At 38.2% G+C, this 23,194-nt stretch overlaps 2 protein-coding genes across 2 annotated transcripts; one reads left to right on the forward strand and one right to left on the reverse strand.

Moving 5' to 3' along the window:
* Positions 1 to 16,131: 16,131 nt before the first annotated feature.
* Positions 16,132 to 19,983, forward strand: LOC113306771 (nifU-like protein 2, chloroplastic). The gene is made up of 4 exons (XM_026555689.1): positions 16,132 to 16,387; positions 16,482 to 16,593; positions 17,626 to 17,936; positions 19,499 to 19,983. The coding sequence occupies exons 1-4, from the start codon at positions 16,301 to 16,303 to the stop codon at positions 19,688 to 19,690; spliced, it is 702 nt and encodes a 233-aa protein (XP_026411474.1). The 5' UTR covers positions 16,132 to 16,300; the 3' UTR covers positions 19,691 to 19,983.
* Positions 19,984 to 20,158: 175 nt separating this feature from the next.
* On the reverse strand, positions 20,159 to 22,603 carry LOC113306770 (FBD-associated F-box protein At5g44490-like). Its single transcript, XM_026555688.1, has 5 exons — positions 22,235 to 22,603; positions 21,181 to 21,868; positions 20,925 to 21,061; positions 20,667 to 20,822; positions 20,159 to 20,570 (listed from the first exon to the last, which is right to left on the reverse strand). Exons 2-5 carry the CDS (start codon positions 21,716 to 21,718, stop codon positions 20,298 to 20,300), a joined length of 1,104 nt encoding a protein of 367 aa, XP_026411473.1. The 5' UTR covers positions 21,719 to 21,868; positions 22,235 to 22,603; the 3' UTR covers positions 20,159 to 20,297.
* Between the last annotated feature and the right edge of the window lie 591 nt (positions 22,604 to 23,194).

Consider the following 23,194-nt stretch of genomic DNA (forward strand, 5'->3'; position numbering starts at 1 on the left):
CCAAATTCCCTACTTAATATAGACATATCAATGTCTACTACATCTGATGTCGGGTCAGGTAGATAGACTTTTACAGTTTTCGCCCTATACTAAAAACCACCATCAACATTAAGTCCCCTGCTTAGTACGTAACAGTGGCATTGTTGCGGGGTAAGCATGATATGGTGACAGTCAAGGATAAAAAATCGAAAGGGCATGGCATGAAGAGGTTACCAGGAAAAAATCTGACTGACCTTTGGCAAGAGGCATGAACAGTCCGTGATCTTTGTGTCAACGCGCCTCTGGCTTGGCCACGAAGTACTGGTGTTATAGAGTGTTGGCACTTGGCGTACCTCTGGCTTTGCTATGGAACTGGCGCTTGGAGTACTTCTGACTTGGCCATAGGGTGTTGATGCTATGGAGCGTTGGCGTACTTCTAGTTTGGCCACAGGATGCTGGTGCTGTGGAGCGTTACAAGTCTGAGTGGCTGGTGATCTTGGCACGCTGCTAGTTAGGTCGTGGAGCGGCGATCTTCTTGCGCTGCTTGTTCTTCTATGGAGCGGTGATCTTGGCGCGCTGCTTGTTCGGCTATGGAGCATGAGTGTGCTACGCCCAGTCATCTATTCTCGTTCAAGGAGAAAGAAGGAATCCTTTCTTCTGTTCAAACTATAGAAACTCCGTTCGTATGAAAAGGGATATCGACCATCTTCTGTTTTTGTTGCTCGTCCGGATCCGTGCTTTCATCTGCAGCGTCTGGCTCCTCTTCGTCATTTGTTAGCGGTGGTAGAGCGATCATTAAAGGAAACAAAGCAATCTCCAATAGTTATAATCAGCAGTAAGGCGAGCCAGGAGAACTCAAGGTAGGTGCTCTCTCCTATTTTGCGCATGTATCCACCTAACAACACCATCGATCTTCTCCAGAATGTGTAATAAGGTTCTGACTCCAGAAGAATGAGTATCTAACCTCTCCAGTGGATTTCAAAATTTACCAAACTCCATTGCACTCTCGGCAATGATCATGTCAGGGCTAATCTTGGAGATTTTGGTTGCGTTGTTGGTCCATCCTTGAATTTAGGTTATTTGGTGCCTGGACTTTTTGATTGAGATGATGATATGTGGTGGATACTTGTATGGTCGAAATTCTTTCAGAGCCATTGGGTGAAATAGATGAGTTGAGAGGCGTTTCTTTGCTGATGTGTTGCTATCAAGTCTTCAGCGACATCCTTTGAACCATCTTCTGAATCTTGGACTATTGTATGGAATGGGATGCGATGAGCAGTCCCCAGTTATACTTTTGTTAGATCCGATGGCGTGGCCGTATATGTGAACGTATATGGCGTGCTTTTGGAGTCTTTGATGCACGTGTACGGCTTCATGTTGAGAAATTCCTGCGGCTCGTAAAGCTTCGACAGTGATGATGTTGAAATCAGAAATAACCTGGCTGAGGGAAGTGAAGGCATCCCATGCTGGTAGTCCCCATATGTAATTATCCTGAGCATATTTTCTCGTTGAAGATGTACTTCTACTGCATTCACCGGTAAGGTGGTGACTGTGTTTAAACTTCTAAACCTGAAGGAGGCTTCAGTCCCCAAGTGTAGCCTACTTTAATTGCATCGCCTTGAATCCACGCCTATAGGATTTTATACAAGCTTATTTTAATCTCCTGGATGTGATGCTGGGATGCTTGGAACATCACATGGACGAAACATTTTGGATAACGAAGAGGTAGAAGTGAGAGAGTTATGTCGTTAATCGTGGATCCCTCTGTCTTTTCAAGAAAAATGTTTCAGACGCGTTTCTGGAGTTATCTCATGAATGCTTGATTGTTGTCGGGGATGGACCTCGATGAGAAGTCCCCAGTCATACCTCTCTTCGGTTATTGAAGTTGTTTTCTCTGAGTAGGCTTGGGATCCATCATGGGCCTCGTAAAGTGTTGCAGGCGCCTTCTAGACAGAGAGGTGATGATATCCTTACGTTACACCTTTATGGAGTAGATGAACTTGTCGTGGCTATGAATTTTGGGTTGACAGTGTCTCCTGAGCTTTGACAGTGAAGGGATTCCGTGTAGAGCCTCAGTCCCCAAGTTTGGTTTACATGTTTCTATCTTGTATGGTCGGTGAGTTGACCATGATAAAGATATCATCTTGCATCCGTACTGGTGACTCACTTACTTCTTCCATGTGAAACTAAAATATGGAGAAGTATGAATTACCTTTGTAGTGGTTGTTCCTATGGTAAAGCTCTGGCTGGTATCAACAAACGAACATCAACAGTTCTTGGCAGCAGAAGAGACTACATTGTCGTGGGAACCAAAATAGGTTGGATGGAATTGCATGGGCGTCCATGGATGCAAAGTGATTGGCTGGATGCGTAGGCGAGGAAACTATCGACAACCACGAGCTTTGGCGAGATGGATCAAAAAGTGGCCACAACTATGAACCTTAGCTGGTTGTGATCATGATCCTTGACAGGGAGGAGTATGGAGGCTACGGAACGATCCTTGGCAGGGAGGAGTGGCGAATTCTGGAAAGAACGTTGAATCGGCTTATGGAGCGAAACGTTAAAGCGGAGCGGCTTCTGGAGCGAAACGTTGAAGAGGCTCATTTTGAGTTGTGGCCATGTCTGTCTGAGTTTTGGCAAGAACTTCCTGTCTCTCCATTAAATCGATAATGGTAATTGGAAGGTTGGTTTCCTCTGGCTCTTCTAGTTTCTCGTTCGGACGAAGAAGTGGTGGCATCCCGGGTGATGATTGGAGGCGTCATGCTCGAAGAAATATTAGGAGTAGCGGCGGCTCTGGATCTGGAAATAAGAGGTGTCACGTCAGAGGGGATGCTTCTGATGCTGCTGGTGTTGGTGGTAGAGGATGTAACGCCATGGGACGTGTTGACTGTGCTTGAAGATGGTACATTGGTGTTGTCAATTTCTTTTTTTCTCTCGTCCGATACGGCCACATACTCTATCCGCTTAGGGGTCTCTCCACAAAACTGAATTTTTAGGTTGCAAATCAGAGTTTATTGTGTGACGCAATCCTGGACACGAGAAGTCCCCAATCATCCTTTATTGTATTTGTAACATCTCTATGTCGATCCGCGGCAAGGCGGGGAACCTCCAGTCCCCAGGAGGAATTCCCCTGAATCAATCTTTTCCTGGACAATGTGCTTCAGAGCGTTGCATTCGTTTGTAGGATGATGAATAAACCCGTGATAGTGGCAATATCTTGAATCTAGCATCACATGATCAGTTGTTGGACGCCCTACCGGGGGCAGTTGGACTACTCCCTCTCGTACCCAAATTTCCAGTAACTCTATAACTCTTCTGATAGGCAACGGGAAGCATGGATATTTTGAGTCTGGCTTCTCCCGCATCAGTAATTGCTGTGGCGGAAATTCTTGCAAGCTTTGGCATGAAGCTCTCTTTGAGGGAAGAACTGACGCTTGAGTGATCATTGATTCATGAGCGGACCGTTTACTTCTACCGTATTGCTGAAAGGTAATTTCTCTTGAGGGGCCTTCAGCGACGGAGACACGTGGTGGCTGAGCTGGATATTTTTCATTGGCGCAGTGTTCGTTTCCATAAGCATTTTGGTAGATTTCCCCCTCTTCATGTGCTTCTCTTTTCATCAAAGCAGTCGTGGTTGGGGACTGTTGGACAACTCTTTGAAATTCTGCGAGGGTTTGGAAATAAATGTTTTCCAGCAAGGCTTCAAAGGAATTCTATTTACATTTGTCTTGCATATGTTGTGACGCACCTGGAAAGTCTCCTCCGCCGGTCTTCTGAAATTGTCCCGGCTCTTTGTATTGGCAGAATCCAATTGGATGCTCTTCTGCTCCTTTATGATGTGTCTACGTGCTCCGTCAGCATCCGCATCGGTAGAGGCGCACGCTTTAGCCAAATATTTAACATACTTCGTATTACTCTTGAAAATTGGCAGGATCCTTCGGATAAGCCTTTGTTGATTCTTCCCACAGTCGGCTTATTATACTCTTCAGAATACGAAGCGTATCGTTTTGCCTCCTGATAATATCGACTTGGATGGGAACCATATCCTCTATCATTTTTGTCATGTCTTCCATGGTAGTTGGCTTCCAGCTATTCATTGCTTCTGAAAGGTTCCAATGACCCGAATACATCTGAAAATAATATTTGACTGAAATGGGTTTCAATTAACGATTTAATTGGGCCTAAGACCAATTGGGATAGAAATGAAATTTAGAATTGAATTTGCAACCGAGAGATTTAATCTCCCACTACGGTCGCCATTTGTTTGTGTGTAAAAACTGTTTCTGCTGGTTTTGGTAAATTTGGGTGTGTGGATGAGAAACGAGCCTAAACCTTATACAAATGCACTGCATGGGAGTACTCTAGATTCGAGAGATCAATCTATACAATCCTGGCCTAAACCAAGAAATGGACATTCCAGTCTTACTTCGGTCACAAAGTGAAGAAGAATGATTGGTCTTAGGGAGGGAATCGAAGAAGGTGTTGAGACCAGAATGGTTAATTCTGAAGGTGTGGCTATTTTATAACTTGTATCAGAATGTGGAACTGGCTTTCGGAATGTAAGCTATTAGTTATTTGGTGTTTTCTAGATATTGTGTTGTTGTTCTGACCAAAACTTTTTTTTGGTTGAAATAGGTAGAAACTATTTATACAAGTCATATTGAACGCACCCTGATCTTGTAAAAAGTGGGAATGATTGAGTGATGGAGAAGTGGGGTAATGTGTAAATACCAGAGACCATGTTCCCACTATGAAGGAGACGGGTTAGTTTACACCCACTTCTTCTTTCTTCCACTAACTTCCCTGCTTTATGACACTTTCTTGTAATGGGCGTGTTGCACGCCGCACGCTGTAAACCGCCAGACTAATACCTTGATGAGCATCCCCCAGTTTGTGACATGTTTAATAATGTCTCGAGTGTTTTCGTGGAAAACGTGTAGCAGTTTAATATGTGTGGCAAGTCAAAGTCAGAAGACTTTCCGCAGGAATATAGCACTTGATGTTATTTAGGCTTGCCTTGGCTGATCGCTTAAGACTTTCCACGGGCTTGTCAATTCGGTGGCGAATTTGGACGGCTGAGATTGTAACTCATGAGAAGGGTGGTCATTGATTATAGCCACATTCTTTTGGAATCTTTTAATAGCATAGTGGAGCCATTGGCACATGCCAGTGACATGGTGGCATGTCCAGAACTAGGATTTGGCGTCGTGTCCAAAATTAGGGATTGGTGGCATGTCCAAGCTAGGATTTGGCGTCGTGTCCAAAATTAGGGCTTGGCGGCATGGCCAATCTAGAATTAGGCGACGTGGCCTAAATTAGGGCTTGGCGGCATGACCAAGCTAGAATTTGGCGTCGTGGCCTAAATTAGGGCTTGGCGGCATGGCCAAGCTAGAATTTGGCGCATATTGGTGTCAGACCCAAATACGGCTTTGGAAACATCGGCTCCAGTTTCCATATCAAACTTAATGCCCTAGGGAGCATTACTTGGCTTGGTTGGCGTGGCAACCTTGGCTAAGTTAGGGTTTTTCCAAAACCCTAATTTGCGCGTGTGGCATGTGACCGCGACACAACGACGTTTTTTGTGCAAACGGTGCCATAGCCACGCCAGAGGAATTATGGTGAAGCCAAAACGTGGGTAAGGTCACAGGAGCAAGGGCGGCTATGAGTGGCCATATCATGGCGCCATCTTTAGGGCTTCCCAGTCCCACATGACTCGTGGAATGTTGTTGGGCCCAAAGTGGCGTAATTTGGGCCACGACCAAAGTTAGGGTTTCAACTAATGCCACTAAAGGAAATCGTGTTCTAGTTGGGAAACCTTGACCGAACTTTGTTATGGCGTTGGCCACGAGTAGAAAATGGGCTAGCACGTAGGCGCGCTATTTATGGCACGTTCGCATGCTGCTGTGGAAAAGTGGCACGTTTGGCGTGTTTGGCATGCACGTTTAGTGCATTGACGCGGCATGACATGTTTGTCATGTCGGAATGATGTTCAGCTCATTGGTGCGACATAGCACGTTTGGCATGTTGGCGCGGTTTTTGGAAAGCCAATGGCTTTGTGACCGTTTGGCGCAGTTTGCCTCTTTTAACACTGTGGCAAGTTTGGAGCAACCTAATTGGTTAATATATAAGAGAGATCGTCCAAGCATGGGCGTGTCCGCACTTCTAGTGTGCGTGTGGCGAATATAAAGCGACCTGATTGGTCGATGGGAAAAAGGGCCGGCAAGTATGGGCCCAGCCAACGTGTGGCAGGTTTAAGGCGACCTGATTGGTCGACGGGGAAATAAGGCCGGTCGGGAAACATGGAGTCGTTCCAATTGCAAATGGCGTCGGCTAGCCTAAGGCATGGCCACACCTCCCTTTGATGTTGCTCCTATTCCGCGGCTCTTTTTATTCCTTGTTTTCTGATTTTGGGTAGGATTTTGCACTCACTAATCCACGGCGGATTAATTTCTTAGTTCGCCTAAGCTTAATTTTGACCAACTGGGTCTAATATATTGCGCAAGGCGCAAAAACCCTAATTTTTGCAAATTAATTAGGGTAATTTTTGAATCTTTTGAATTATCACAAAATTGATTGAATTCTATGTGTTCTCTAAGTTTATTGCCAGAGAGCAGTATGCTTTCTGATTGAGTACTTTTATGCAAGGACCTTAACCTCGATACTTGGAAATTCGTGCTACTCTGCTACGAGTGAACACAAATTGTCATGCCACATCAATATTAAGGGTTCAGCCGGGGAACATATCATAGGAAAAATACTCGGCAGGCTCCGGCATTAGTGAATAATGCAGCTAGGAGATTATATACTCATTAGGCTTTATACTAGTGAACAATTCATCTAGGAGCTTGAGTTTCAGTATAATGTGAAGAGAGACATAGGCACTCATCAGATTTTGATATATTCTCCAAATTCCCTGCGGAATATAGACATATCAATGTCTACTACATCTGATGTCGGGTCAGGTAGATAGACTTTTACAGTTTTCGCCCTATACTAAAAACCACCATCAACATTCTTATTAACAACAAGGGTCATTATCCCTTTTACCAATTTGTTCAAAGGGTTGGTTAATATGGACCTTTCATGATCATGCATTATGATACTTAAATCCCCTTTTAACAACAAGGGATGTTATCCTTCTACCAATTTGTTTCAGGTAGTTCCATTGTTGTAACCTTTCATCCTTTTATATTGAAGAAAGTTTACTAGGATTTGTGTACGTCCATTTTTGGGGTCAATGTGTTCTGTTCGGACTGGCATGCTTTCGTACCCAGATGTATATTTTACTTCGGAACATGTAAAACTGTAGAAAGAGCATCAGAGCTATTTATCGGAACACGCCCTTCACCAGAAACAATACTTGGGGATCCATCAGCTGTCAAAATACAAGGTTTACTAGGATTGAAGTTATAGGTGGAGAAGAGGTTAGACTCGGAAGACATGTGATCAGTTGCTCCACTGCCAACAACCCAAGAATCTGATTTTCCTTTACGAGTTTCGGACTTTCACGTGCATCTAGTCTAGTCCTTTAATGAGACGGTAGAACATGAGATGCCCCAATGGCCCTATGTGCCAAGAGTCGAATTTGGTATGATTTAAGTGCGGAAACCTTGTTTGCATACCAATATGGGAACGATTTTAACTGTTAAAGTCCGGGAACCAAGTTTGCATACCAGTATGCGAAAAGTTCTACCTGAGTTAAGGTCAGGGACAACAGTATGCATAATGGTTTGCAAACTGCTGGACAAGACCAAAGTCCAGAAGCTATAGTCTGCGTACCCGTTTGCAAACTTAGTGGTTAAAGTTCGAAAATTGGTTAAGTATGTTTTCATACTCATGAAAAAATACATTAATGAATTAAGGAATGCAATATTTGCAAACCGTGGCTTAATGTTCATGAATTGATTCTCATGAATCAATCCGATTTTGATTCAATTGGCTCATATATATTTCTGTGAAATAGTGAAAAATTGAACAACTCTATGAGAAACAAAATTAGATTCATTTTATTATCTTTCATGTTTGATTGATCATCATATTTGATCTAGAAGTGTTAGATGAATGTGGTTAATACAAAAGTGTTCATATGGCTAACTTCGGTTAACTATTATTGAGCCAACTCAATATACATGTTTAGGTACGGTTACCCATATCTAAATATAAGTATATTTCATTTGTGTGTAACAAGCTAATACCAGCTAACGGTGGAGAGATATTTCTTTGGTTTTAAGAAGACTTAGATTGAATCTCAAATCAAGTTTTCATCTAACGGTGAATATTGAACGCTTTGTTCTATCGTATTGAGTACTATCTTCTCTAATATTAACTCAAAATTTATCTCCTATAGGAAGATATAAAAAGTAATCACAAATCTATTCATCTGAATCTTTGTGATTCCATTATAAATTCTTATACTACCAATAGTTAAGTTATTGTGAGGTGATTGATATTTCTAGGATGTTCTTCGGGAATATAAGACCGGATTATCAATTGGTTCTTGTTCACCTTCATTTATCAAAAGACGGAACAAAAACTTCTTAGGTACTTCTGTGGGAGAAAGATTTATCTATCAGAATAGACTTATCCGTGGGAGACAGATTTGTTATAAGTCTTCGACTTTAGGTCGTAGAAACTCTTAGTTTTGGGTGAGATAAGTTAAGGGAATCAAGGCGTAGAGTCCTTCTGGGATTCATAGGCGTAGGGAACGATACTTTAACTTAATCGGTGTGAGACTTGGGTAGGGCTCAAATACATTCCGGTACGAAGTTAACTTGTAGTAGACTAGTGTCTGTAGAGAATTAATACAGTGTGGTGTTCAAATCTGGACTAGGTCCCGGTGTTTTTCTGCATTTGTAGTTTCCTCGTTAACAAAACTTCCGGTGTATGTGTTATTTCTTTTCCGCATTATATTTGTTTATATAATCGAAATATCACAGGTTGTGCGTAGTTCAATCAATTGGTAAATCCAACCTTTGGTTGGTGATATAAATTGATTTACACTTGGACATTGGTCTTTGGTAACGTCCAAGTTATTTCTCATTTTAATCGGGCTCACAAATTTCTATATGTTCGATTGCAGATTGTATTGAGAAATTGAGATATAACTCTTTGATATATTTCTTGTTTGAGATCGCTTTATAAGCTGGTTCTCTTAGAATTATATGGAGTTAGTCCATACAGATTGCCAAATGAATTATTAGGTGTGGTGGTTATACCCCCGCGTTTTCAATTGGTTTCAGAGCAGGCAAACACGTTAAAGACCTCATAAGTCTGTGTTTGTAGTAATCTAACTCTATGGACGGAAGTGATATCTCAAGCATCGCATTGCCAGTTCAGAAACGTTCTGACTTGGTTCAAAGCATTGATTCTCCTGAGGAACCTCTCACGTTTTCTCCATTGACTTAAACCGTGTATAACTGAGAAACTCGTCTAGACGAGCAGTTAGATGATCTTTCAGATGAAAGTGATTCAGATGATGGAAAAGATGTTCATGAGGAAGTCTCACAATACATCAAGCTTTTTGACCATCTCATAAAGAAAAAGAAGTCAACATCTTGTTTGACTGAGTTTCTGACTCCTTTCTGTCAAGAAAACAATAAAATGAGAAACCTCTTTAAGGGTTACGATTGTGAATATAATCTCTTACAATCTCTTCTTAAAGATCGTAAAGAAGATATACGTTCAAAGAATTCTGTACTGTGAAAATCTTTGTCGAAATCTCTTTGTGCTAAAAGAAAAACTTGCAGAATCACAAGCAAGATGTTGCTCTCAACAAAGTTGTTTTAATGACCGAGAAAATGTTTTCCTCGCTCGAGAAAAACAATTGGAGGCTGACCTTTCTGCTGCTTTCAATAAGGTCAAATTACTGGAAGAAAACTTGAATAAGTTTAACGTTAGTTCAACAAAATTGTCCATTATGTTGGGAGCTTGTAAAAAACATCGTGACACACGAGGTTTGGGCTGTGAAGGAATAGACGCTTCAAGTAGTAGTTTGATTAATTTTGTTGGTTTTAATGGTAATCTCCAGCAGAGAAATCTTACTGATGGAAAAAGTAATATTTACCTTCAGCGGCAGAAGTTTATAAGAACAAGGTCAGTCAACCTCCAACGACAGCTCACATGAAAACATATAATAGCATTTCATTCAAGTGTTATTATTGGGAAAAAAAGGTCACCTTGAAAGGAGATGTCGTTTTCATTTGTCTGGATGTCTAAGGAAGTAAACAAACTTGTCTATCATATTACTGGTTTTAAAAGTCCAACTTTCAGGAAAAGAAAGTGTTGTGATGAGCCAATTTTTGCTTGTAAAGATAACACGAAACCTTTTCATAAAATGAATAACGTTAGAAGGACAATGAATATTTTTTTGATCCAATAAGTAGAAAGGAATTTATGCAAAAGAAAAAATCTTCAAACACTCATATCATAGCTGAAGAACGTTTTGGTTCAAAAGTGTCAACCGTTCCTGAATACATTCATATCAACAATCGTGTTTCGGAACTCAAGACCAGTATAAATAGACTCACGCACATCATTAAGAAGGAAAGGAAGGAAACAACATCAGGTATCTCTTCTCCCCCTTTTATTAATTCCCTGGAGACTAACTCTATTGACTTCTCTGACGTTTTTTATAAAAGAAAAGGAGAGAGAGTCAACACCCTTGATGAGAAAAATTCTCATCATATTACTACATGACTGCTTATAGTTATGCGTCATATTTGAGACCGGGTGAGGATGCACATGATTCTCAAGAAGATACTTTCTTCTTGACAAAGTGGTCTTTGTTGAATTTGTTTTTCTATTAAAAATAATGATTATCTTACTGTTGAGCCTTGCTCCGGTTAATTATTACACTTGATATTGTAAGTAATCAATATCTCTTGAAGTAATACTCCTTGTTGCTTTCTCTGAGAAGCTTCTTTTTGGTCTTTTCCTTAAGACAATTGATTTGTTGTTTTATCGACAAATTTTTTTATGCCTAAATCTATTTAAGCTAAGATATTCTTTCAAAAGTTAAAAACTTGTTTTTTGATAATCTGTCAAAACATGTTTTTAATATGGCTCCATTGGCTCCTTGAATCTGATTTCTTTTTCATGACCACGAACTATTCGTGCACCTGGTTCATGACTGAACATATAGTCCCAACACTGCCGTGTTTGGAAAGATTGATATGTGTCTCCAGGGTTTCCTCATTAAACGCACATATATATATCAAAGGTTTTCTTTCTTTTGATATATGTATGTTCCGTAACCTCAAGAAAACTTCTTGTGATATCATGAACTGCACGATGGATGTATGCAAAAATCAAGAAAAAATCGAAGATGAAAAGGTTATTGAGTTTCATAAGGATCCTCTAGGCATAACCTGTTTCTATGCATACGATCTTGAAGACAATAGACCTGTTCAGATGTCATCCGATTTGGTAGGGAATCTTCTTCGTGATTTTGAGGTTGTTCCTGATCAACTTAAAATTGCAACGAAGAATCTTAAATTCCTGAACTCTGAACTGAAGAAAGCAACTGATGATCTTGCTGTTGTTCGATCTCTGGTTGTTGATTATGTCCAAGTCTTTAAGTATTTTAGGAGTTGATTTTTTTTTTGTCTAGAAAACTTCTTATGAGAATTTATTCTTGTGTTTAAGAAGGATAACTAGGGTTTGGAATAGAAAATTTTGTGATTACACATAGCAATTGTCAACGTCTTGTCATCTTGCAAGATTTATTTATTCAAATTCTAAGTTATTTGGAAGATGATTTTGCAGTATTAATCTTTATTGGTTTTATATATTGCAAAAATACTTTATGAGATATGTGTGTTTACGTCCATGAACTATGATTATCTCATATATGTCAAAAGTTAAGTCTATTATGTCTTTATGCAAATATAGATAAAAGATAGAATGAACTTTTGAATATTCCGTAGTATTGATCTTTCCCCGATCCACTTCTATGTGAAAGTACTGTATGGCTCCGTAAGTTTTCTTATGTTGAGCATTTCCGACTAAATTAATCTATAAGGTCTTCTTGTGATTAATTTATTCGAGTTTTCTGGATACAAATTCATGTTTGATGCAATTTGTTAATGTCCAAAGAAATCCTTCTTTTCTTGTTAAAAGTAAGGTCGCTCTTGTTGTTCTTCCGGGAATGACATTTTATAGGGGAGAGTTATTAATTGAACTTGTTCTTAATTGCCAAATATTTGTGGGAAGTGCGGCTGTGGAATATTGTAGGAGTTATCTTGTATCTTTATAAACTCCTTGATGAATACACTAAGTTTCGACTATGTGATCCCGCAAAAAAGTTGATATGTTCTCTTTTAGTCATGAATTTATCTCTTTGAGAATTTCATTATGATCCCGCAATTTTGGTACCTTTCCCAATTTATATTGACAAAAAGGGGGAGAATTATTTGGTAGTTCACACTACATACATATGGTTTACGGATACTCATGTAAGGGGGAGTGGTTTTCATTGTGAGATGGAAGTATTGACTAAGGAGGAGTGATACATATCGTCGTAGTATTATTGTCAAAGTTGTGATACAATTGGACTTTGATGTTATGTAATAATACTATGACACTGTATAACAATGATTGAGAACATATGTTTTCTTATTGTTATGGCTACAGATTTTCAGCAATAATGATGCTGAGTTGAACACGTTCAGAATCACTTGAGTACTTGGAGTGGCAAAGAATTCAAGGAATGTTGAAGAACCAAGGAAATTAAGCATGATGGATGAGAATCTACAAAGTTATTTATTTTGTAATCCATATGTATTGATACTTTTGTCACTAAAATTAACAAAGGAGGAGATTTTTAGATCATTGCTCGGACGAACTCGCAAGCGTTTCTATCTCAAGCTTGTTTGTCAAGTTTAGGTGATCAAAACTATAAGTCTTGATTTCTAGTCTACTCATAGCTATGTCTCGGATTAGGATAGAATGTGTAGTTGATCTTTGGACTTCACGGAGTACTTGGAGTGCCGAAGAATTCAAGGAATGTTGAAGAATCAATAAAATCAAGCATGATGGATGAGAAGATACAAAGTCTATTTATTTTGTAATCCATACATATTGATAGTTTTGTCACTAAAATTGACAAAGGGGGAGATTGTAAGAGCATTTTCTCGGTCGAACTCGCAAGTGTTACTATCTCAAGCTTGTTTCTCAAGTTTAGGTGATCAAAACTATAAGTATTGATTTCTAGTCTACTTATAGATATGTCTCGGATTAGGATAGAATGTGTAGTTGAGCTTTAGACTTCACGGCGTTCATCGATTGAAGACGAAGATATACTGAGGAGAGCTTGGAGGAACTTCATTAACAAAAGGTATGTGGAGACTAAAACTTATCTATCACTTAGAAGTATATTCTATTCTATCTCCTAATGAGACTAAGTCGTATAGCTATATAGACTTTTATATTACACACATTTGATATTTCGAGCTGAGTTTAACTTGGTTATCTATTTCTCGAAATATGTGTTGGAAGATTTTTTGTTTTAACTACGTTCATCATATTCTTGACGAATTTAGTTGGAAACAATTTATTTGTTGGAAACTAAATAATAAGTCAAAAGATGATCATGTGAAAATCGCATTGCAACATCTTACATGATTTGTGTGAGAGAATCATTTGATGTCGACTCGGAAAGTTTCATATTGATCATTCAATCACTTGAAAATTACTTATAAGTTAATAGTTTGTGTGAGACAGCTATTTTCGTCTTCTAAGGATGTTTCAATGATTGAAATGAGAGTTTAGAACAAATTAACCTTTTTATGGATACAACACAGTATGCATAGAAGTATGCAAACTGTTGTGGTATAATTCAGGTCCGAAAACCTTGTTTGCATACCAGTATGAGAACGGTTCTACCTGAGTTAAGGTCAGGGACAACAATATGCATAATGGTTTGCAAACTGTTGGAAAAGACCAAAGTCCGGAAGATATAGTTTGCGTACCCGTTTGCAAACTTAGTGGTTAAAGTTCTAAAATCGATGAAGTATGTTTTCATACTCATGAACAAATACATTCATGAATCAATCCGATTTTGATTCAATTGGTTCATATATATTTCTGTGAAATAGTGAACAATTGAACAAATCTATGAGAAACACAATTAGATTCATTTGATTATCTTTCATGTTTAATGGATCTAGAAGTGTTAGATGAATGTGGTTAAGACAAAAGTGTTCATACGGCAAACTTCGGTTAACTATTATTGAGCCAACTCAATATACACGTTTAGGTACGATTACCCATATCTAAGTATAAGTATATTTTATTTGTGTGTAAAAATCTAAGACCATCTAACGACTTTGGTTTTAAGCAGACTTAGCTTGAATCTTAAATCAGGTTTTCATCTAACGGTGAATATTGAATGCTTTGTTACTAAGTTATATATCTTATCTTCGATTGAAAGCAAACCCTGATTTGAAAGACTATATAAGGGAGAACTCTAGCAACTGGAAAACCTAATCCCGACACTTTCCTGTGTCCTAGTTGCTACTAGAGTCGATTCTCCTTTAACCTAGGTTTTTCCAAAACCATTATAGGTTAACGACTTGAAGACTTCATTTGGGAGTTGTGAAGCCAGACCCAACTATTTTCTCTGTAGTGCGTGATCTGATCTTATTTGTTCTATCGTATTGAGTACTATCTTCTCTAAGCTTAACTCGAGATTTATCTCCAATAGGAAGATATAAAAAGTAATCACAAAGTTCTTCGTCTCATTCTTTGTGATTCCACAATAACTTCTTCTACTACCATATAATTAAGTTATTGTTAGGTGATTGATATTTCTAGGCTATTCTTCGGGAATATAAGACCGGATTATTAATTGGTTCCTGCTCACCTTGATTTATCAAAATACGGAACAAAAAATTCATAGGTACTTCCGTGGGAGACATATTTATCTATCATAATAGACTTATCTGTGGGAGACAAATTTGTTTATAAGTCTTAGACTTTGGGTCGTAGCAACTCTTAGTTGTGGGTGAGATCAGCTTAGGAATCAAGTGCGTAGAGTCTTGTTGGGATTCAGAGGCGTAAGGAACTAGACTGTACCTTAATCGGTGTGAGACTTGGTTAGGGCTCAACTACATTCCAGTACAAAGTTAACTTATAGTAGGATAGTGTCTGTAGCGGCTTAATACAGTATGGTGTTCGAATCTGGACTAGGTCCCGGAGTTTTTCTGCATTTGGGGTTTCCTCGTTAACAAAACTTCTGGTGTCTTTATTAATTGTTTTCCGCATTATATTTGTTTATATAATTGAAATATCACAGGTTGTGTGTAGTTCAATCAATTGGTAAATCCAACCTTTAATATAGTTTTCTCTACTTTTTTGGGCATAAAAGTCTTCTTGAACTTTTTATCAATGTTCAGAATATTTTTCAACTTGTCTAATAGGCTCCAAATTTTGAGTAGTAATTAACTATTCAAAAATTGTAGTTAGTTACCCAAATCTTTTACTTTCCGAGCTATATTACCAAAGTGAGTAATATTTCGTTGTATGAGAGAAAGTTTAACATTCCTTAAACTATTTGTGAATTGAAAGGCATGGGACCTCTTAATGTTGGTTTTATAGGATTGTTTTATGACCTCATATGAGGTAGGATCCCTAAACCAGCAATTGAAGTAGTTGCAAGGCCTTTTACCTTGATGACTATTAGAATCGGTGCACAAGATAATCAGAGTCAGTGCACAAGATAATCGGTATGTCATCTGAACCAACGATGTTTATATGTATGAGCTTCGAATGCTCATAGTGTTGTAGCCATTTACCAAAGCTCTGTCCGGTCTAGCTCGAATTAAGTCATTGCCAGACTGTTTACAAGACCACGTAAATTTAGAGTCAACAAAACTAGGTCAGACAAATTTAAAGAGTCTATTATTTGTTGCATCTCTGAAAATTCAGATGTGGTAGGGTTGGTGAATACGGACCTTTCATGATCGTGCATTATGTTAAAATCCCTTATTAACAACAAGGGGCATTAACCCTTATTAACTTTCTTTTCTAGTCTAGTCCTTTAATGAGACAGTAGAACTTGAGATGCCCCGATGGCCCTACGTGCCAAGAGTCGAATTTGGCATGTCACTAGTGACCTCATGAAACAAAAGGGCCAAGTCACATCTCCAACATCCAGAAGGTTTCCTAAACTGTCCTCTTCCTCCTCTCCTCTCCTCTCCTACAGCACCCAAACAGAATCTTTCATAATTCTTCAACTCCTCCCTCAAAACAACAAATTTCGCTTCTTTTATTTCGGAACAGAGACATACAGACAGGCGCACAGGGTAGAGATAGATAGAGAGAGATGCAAGCAGTGATTGTAAACCCTTCTTACTCTAGGGTTCAACAATCCCCTGAACCTTCCTGTTCCACTTCTATATTCCCCTTCAAGGTACCCCCCCTCTCTCTCTATCTCTCTTTCCCGTTTTGTTAGTTAATCTCTTGATTGTGACTGAAAAATCTACAATTTGATATGAAATTTGCAGAATTCAAGCGTTCGTCCAAGGCAGATTTCCCTCGCAAGAAGTAATTTCTTGGGGCGGAGCTGTTCGTTTCGTTATTCTCGTGGTCGAAGAGATATTCAAACGCGTGAGAAAGGTGATCTTTTTCTTCCTTTTTAGATTCTTATTTGTTGGTAGTCCAGTTAGGTAAGGTTAATTTCTGAATTGTCTTGGAAAAATATTAGGGTGCATCAATTTGAAAAGGGTATTTATCTACTGAATCAAATTTAGAGTTGGTTAATTTATGCTCACGTTGATTCCAAAGGGATAAAATCTTTATTCTTTGATTAATTGCTTATGCTCCAGTGCGATTCAATTAGTTCTTTGATTAATTGCTTATGCTCTAGTGCAATTCAATTAGGGACTAGTGCAATGCAAGTAGAAGGGCATAAAACAAAGAGTGGAATTTAATATAGATTTAGAGATTCTTGGCTAGATTGATTAGGTTGAAGAGATGTTGGAGGGTTGTCTGCAATTAGGTTTATGGGAGTGAACTCAGTTGATCTGTTTATGTGAGACAATTTGGAAAGTAAGAACCTCGCATTGATTGATAGATTCCACAATGTTTTCATTTTTTCCCCCTATGTGTGTGTGCGCGCGGAAGGATACCCAGGTGCTATGAGATGTCTGTTGGTTTGGCACACTTTTTCTAGTTGATTTTTGGTAGCTGTACTGGCTAGCTAATGGGTCTTAGTCTGATGGGTTTTATCAGCAGAGGAGTTTAGTGGTCTGTGCTGATGCTTTTAAGAGTTTAGCAGTAAAAAAACAAATGTCTGTGTTGATAGAGGTCAGTTTATTTTTACATGATGTTCCATATTTGAGGTTAGGAGCCAAAGTTCAGAAGATTTTTTTGCTAACAAAATTGCCTCATATATCGTCATATCCTGATTTCAAAGATGATTCAATCCGCTTAAGTACAATAAACCTCAGTTTCATGTTAATCTCATTTTACAGCATTCTTGTAATTATTTGTTCTCGTCAAATAAAAATGTTTCATATATGTTACAAGTACAGGTAATTCCGTTTTTTGTCAAGTTGATTGGTTCAGTATTTTTGTAACTTTTGGGGTTTCTTACCTTTTCTCTTTTCCAGTTGAAGTAATCATTTCTTATATTTTCATTCTTTGCAGTTGTCAAGGCTGTTGCCACCCCAGAGTCGGTAGTGGAATTGCCGCTAACTGCAGAAAATGTTGAGACAGTTTTGGATGAAGTGCGACCGTATCTCATGTCCGATGGGGGTAATGTGGCGTTGCATGAGATTGATGGAAATATTGTCAGATTGAAGTTACAAGGAGCATGTGGGTCATGCCCAAGTGCTATGATGACCATGAAGATGGGCATCGAACGTCGTTTAATGGAAAAGATTCCGGAAATAGTTGCGGTCGAGCCAGTTGAGGACACTGAAACTGGTCTTGAACTGAATGCCGAAAATATAGAAAAGGTAATCATTTTCTTCAGTTTACTTGTTTAATCAAATAGTGTTTTCGTTGAGTCTTGACATAGTATAGTTGTTTTAATCAACATAAGTGGGGAGACAGAATCTACAAATTTGAGCCATAACCTGGCTGACCAAACATCATTTATCACACATCCCTATTAAGAATTCTCCTTGGAACAAGATTTCTTTGTATACAGTGGGTTTTTGAAGTTGTCACCAGATCAGATCTTAGGATCACCTCATTTTTTGTTTTGCATAAAGCCCAATTTGTACGTGGAATCACCATTAGAAGACTGTTTCCATTTGGAGAGAAAGGATGGATGACCAGCTTTCTTACTTAACTAAAATCATATAAGTCATGAATCTTGACTGCTTCACATGAGTGGAACTGGAAAGTATTTTTATCAACATTGGATTGGGACCTATTTTTATTCAACGTTGCCTTGACTCGTTCCTTTGTGTTCTTGTGTGTGGTGAACCTATTTTTATTCAACATTGGATTGGGACTTGTCTTCTTGTGTTCGTATGATAAAGAATCTGCTAAGTGTTCCGTGTATGTGTGGTTAATGATTTTTTTTTTTTGCATGTTATAATTGCTTAAGTATATATTTCTAGGTGCTTGCTATCTTTAGAAATTCTGGAGAAGATTGTTTTGTATCATTTCTTGCTTCTTCTTTTTGTGTGTTTTTATGTGTATGGGTGCTTGGAGTGGAGCAAGTTGGTTGATAAGTGAGATAACAATATCACCTTTGGTCTTCTGTCCATCCTTGTAGCAAGATTATCTTCAAACATGGTTGGAATGTCAAAATAGTGATACTTAAAGAGATATTTTTTTTCTCTTCATGTAAGTCGATAGTTGATTGGTTGGACTGTCCTTAATATTTAGTTCTTTCTCTAGACTCAACCTACTGTAGTCTATTTCTTTTTCAACTTTTACAACAGTTACAGAGACTTCATGAGATGCTAAAATGTCTAGAGAAGTCTTTGGACGGTTGCGTACTTGCATGACATTAACTAAGTAAATGTTGTTTAGGGACTTGCTAGTTGTAGATTGTCATTGCACGGCTATGGCAATTGATTAACTTGAAAATCAATACCTTAAGTAGCCTAGTAGTTTATACTAACATCCTACTGGTATGGCATTTTGATTGCCCTTATGTCTGCTCGCTGGCCTTTTAATTCCTTCCATTTGTACATCTCTTCTCATCCATATAAACAAAGTATGATATCATGTCTCTAGTCATATATACACACAAAAGATAATATACATTTCTTCGAATAAGGAGACAGAATCAAGAAAGCCAGTTGATCCATGACCCCTTACTAGTTGCTACCCGTTGTGACCTTGTTGAGTAGAGAAGAATATTGATTTATTTAGATGTATCCCCTCGGGCATTTGGTTCTCATTACACTTTGTACTGGTTTGGCACATTATTTTTACATTAATGGCAAGCATCACCATTGTAGTTTGCTACTTTACTCTTGAAAAGGAGCGGATTGTGCATTTTTAGTCATCATAATTTTGTTCAGGTTGTAAGTTGCGACTCTTTCCTTTCGTATTTCAGGTTCTGGAGGAAATAAGGCCATACCTTGTGGGAACTGGTGGTGGAGGTCTGGAACTAGTTGCAATTGAGGAACCGATTGTGAAAATCCGGATACTAGGACCAGCTGCTGGGGTCATAACTGTTCGAGTGGCAGTAACACAAAAGCTGAGAGAGAAAATCCCATCAATTGCTGCCGTGCAACTTCTTGGTTGAAAATTCCTCATACCACAACAAAAAGCTACTAAATCCGCCACAAAGTATTACATGAATTGTTCAGTGGTTAAGATGTATTACATTTTTGTACAGTTATCATATTTTTACTGCATCAGATGAATAAGTGTTAATTTGCCTTCAATGGTTCAGTGATAAAGTCAATTCTGTAGTCTTACTGTAGTCTTATTGTTGTAGTAAAGGAAAGATTGCTGTGTGAAAATGAGGTTCATGAATTCATTGTTGGACTCGACTCAGGGGTCCACCAGTATTGGTGAAATTATTTTGATTACCCACCTTAATGTGGAATGAGCTGATTTAAGCCAGTACCATCCAAGCAGTAACACCAAAATTTCTAAGCTATCCATACTTGTAACATCCCAAACTTGTAACTAAGATGTTAGTCAGTTTCTGGTGATTTGTAATTGCAATTTGAGCTTAAAATGAAATGCTCAGTTTTACTCTCAGAGATGCAGAAACAAAATTTTCATTTAAACCATATCTTTCCTTCTGTTTCACTTTCCCTGCTAAAAGTAAAAGTAATGCAAGTTTTGGGGCGTTGACATAAGTTCAACAGCTTAAACGACAAAATGAAAATTTAGGAGATGTTTTACAACAGCTCAACAATACAACACTTGGAGACTCTTGGAAATCCTAGTAATTTCTCCATAGCTTTGTTTTTTAAATCTTCTGGTAAGTGTGATATCCAAAGCCGAGTAGTCATCTTCTGCAGAACCAGTGCATTCTTTAAAAAGTATTCCAGCACGCATGTCTCAGATGATGACCCATAGTAGTTGTTGAATTCAACTGACTTCATGTGTAGCAACATACACTGAGGGACCGCATCAGTCATAAGATCATCAGTCGTATTGTTGCAGATACGCTACAAATAAAAACAATAGTAACACCAAGCACATGAGCTTTACCATCAGTATAGTGTAGGGTGTGCAGATAAAGAACAAAGTGACCAGTTACGTACATTATCGAAGACGAGGGATTCAAGATTAGGCGAGTTGTGAAGAAAATCAAACAGCTTACGGATATTCAAATAACTCAATTGCGCTAAAACCAAATGTGCCAAGCTATTAAATTTCGCCACAGAACTGGTTCCAAGAACATTAGCAAAGCAGAGACCCTAGAATAGAGGAGAATTAGATAGCAACGAATTATATCTCCTAGTTAGGATTTAGATGCATATGGAGCAACAAGAAACCGAAAGTATGGAAAAAACGTTTACCTCATAAATGAAATCAGACAATCTTAATATCTTCAATTTGGGAGTACAGTAAAACAACTTGCCTGCATCCATTTCCACCTTCCAAGTACAAGTGTCCAAACTCAAGTCTTCAAGAGTAGGGCAGTTGCAAAAGAAATCTTGAAGCAAGTCGTTATCATTGAACTTGACATAAGTTAGCTTAAGTATCTTCAGCCTTGGAAATGAAAATGATTTAGGAAGTACAAGAGCAGTATAATAAGTCAAGTTTAGTTCCAACCTTGTCGGTGATTCACAAGTGAAAAAACAGTGAGGAAGATACAGCTTCTTAAGTGAATATTCATAAATGCTTTCCTCATCCTCGTCACAATCATCATCAGAATAATCACATTCAGTAACATCATATTATCGAAAATCAACTTCTCAACTTGACGCCTTTCTATGGTAGAGACCAGTGCTTTGACTGTATCTCTATGAAAGAGTATTTGGTCAATTTCGAGATAACATTTCTGTAAAGCTGGCATATCACTATTGTCATCATGAACAGTCAACACTCTATTAACAAAACCCAAAAATACTTTAGCTGCCATTAAATAGTCATTTGGATCCATTTCATGATCGCAAGAACCCTCTGCCTTATCCAAATAATTACGCCACCATCCACGAAAATCAAAGACATTAGTAGAAACCCAAACTTTCCTCCATCTTTTAGATAAAATGCCGGTGGAGACAACATCTTTAAATGGATGGAAAGAGAGGACGCGTTGGATTAGAGCATTAGGTAACTTACTTAACCTATCTTCGTTTCTAATTTCCATGTCTTAATAAGAATGTAGACAACGCTTTAATGTTTCTAAGTGATTACTTCCCGTCTCTTATTTATCGACGACACTTGGTAGACTTCTTGTTTCTCAAAACTAGATGACCAAATCCAAAAGAGAGTAACAAGAATAATATGAATACTAGACCTACAAATATACAAAGGAAACTCTGATCAACCTAAAAACATCTGATATAGTGAATCATGTATAAGTGTTTAGCTTGTCAATTTGAAGCCTAAATTTTGTAAATTCACCAAGCAAGTTTTTTTTTTTTTGAAGCATTTCATCAAGCAAGTTGACAACCACTATATGCAGAGGAGAAAATTTAACATTATTCTTTTCAGAACCGATTGGATCCACTAGTTGGTTCTGTAATATCAAAACTATAGTCTTCATAAACTAATCAAACTGATAACATCTTCCAATTTCGATTTGAGTTTCACAAAGGATATGCATATGGTCAACATAGATAGAAACCAAAACAAAAGAAATTAGAGAGATTCAGGATTTCACCTTAACAATTAGGATTATCCTTTCTCAGCCATCGCCGTTAGTGAACGAGACTTTAGAGTTGAGGAAGGGACTGGATGCCGGAAACCTTCGTGTAATTCACGGTTTTTCTTACATTGCTCCGTTAAAAAAAAAAGTCATCCACCAGACCCAACACTGGCACACCATCTTTCTATACCATTGACATTAGATTATCTTCCAACCCTGATAATAGTAATATAGAGGAAGCTTTAAGGTTTGTTAAGCCTATTATTTCTGATGAAATTAATTCCTCCTTGACTGCCATCCCTTCTATTAATGAAATCATTGATACTGTTAATAGTATGGCACTTTGGAGCTTATCGGGACCGGATGGTTTTCCGGCTGGTTTCTTCAAGGATAATTGGGACATTGTCCAATTAGAAATTGTGTCTCATGTACAAAACGTTTTCAAAATAAATTTCTTCTTAAACAGTCTAACTATACTTTTATAACTTTAATTTCCAAAATTAAAAATCCTTCCTCTCCTCATGATTTTCGACCGATTAGTTTATCAAATTTTGTTTATAAAATTATTTCAAAATTTTTAACTAATCGGTTAAAACCTCTTTTGGACTCCTTGATTTATCCTTTTCAATCCATTTGTTGCCAATAGACAGATTATTGTTATCACTCATGAAATTCTTCACTCTTTTAAAAAGAAAAAGAAAAACTCTAAAAATGGTCATCTAACTATTAAGCTAGATCTTTCTAAGGCATTTGATCGGTTGGAATGGCCTTTTATTCTTGCCGTTTTTAGGAAACTTGGTTTCTTTGAAGAGTGGTATCAAATGATTTCTCAGTGTATTAGTACAGTTTCTTATTCTGTTTTGGTTAATGGTTCGCCTGGTGAGGTTTTCTTCCCCTCTAGGGGAATTAGACAAGGTGATTGCCTTTCGCCTTATATTTTTTCCTATATATGGAAGTTCTGTCTCAAATGCTCTT

This window comes from Papaver somniferum, chromosome 8, assembly GCF_003573695.1.
Source record: "Papaver somniferum cultivar HN1 chromosome 8, ASM357369v1, whole genome shotgun sequence".
NCBI classification, from domain to species: domain Eukaryota; kingdom Viridiplantae; phylum Streptophyta; class Magnoliopsida; order Ranunculales; family Papaveraceae; genus Papaver; species Papaver somniferum.

What these genes read in the sequence shown, in the direction of transcription:
- LOC113306770 (XM_026555688.1), bottom strand. Translation starts at nt 21,718, where the DNA reads ATGGAAATTAGAAACGAAGATAGGTTAAGTAAGTTACCTAATGCTCTA. An exon ending in TGTCTGATTTCATTTATGAG is followed by an intron (nt 20,823 to 20,924) that starts GTAAACGTTTTT and finishes CCTCTATTCTAG; the next exon opens with GGTCTCTGCTTTGCTAATGT. An exon ending in AATCCCTCGTCTTCGATAAT is followed by an intron (nt 20,571 to 20,666) that starts GTACGTAACTGG and finishes TTTTATTTGTAG; the next exon opens with CGTATCTGCAACAATACGAC.
- LOC113306771 (XM_026555689.1), top strand. Translation starts at nt 16,301, where the DNA reads ATGCAAGCAGTGATTGTAAACCCTTCTTACTCTAGGGTTCAACAATCC. An exon ending in CTTCTATATTCCCCTTCAAG is followed by an intron (nt 16,388 to 16,481) that starts GTACCCCCCCTC and finishes TGAAATTTGCAG; the next exon opens with AATTCAAGCGTTCGTCCAAG. An exon ending in ATGCCGAAAATATAGAAAAG is followed by an intron (nt 17,937 to 19,498) that starts GTAATCATTTTC and finishes TTCGTATTTCAG; the next exon opens with GTTCTGGAGGAAATAAGGCC.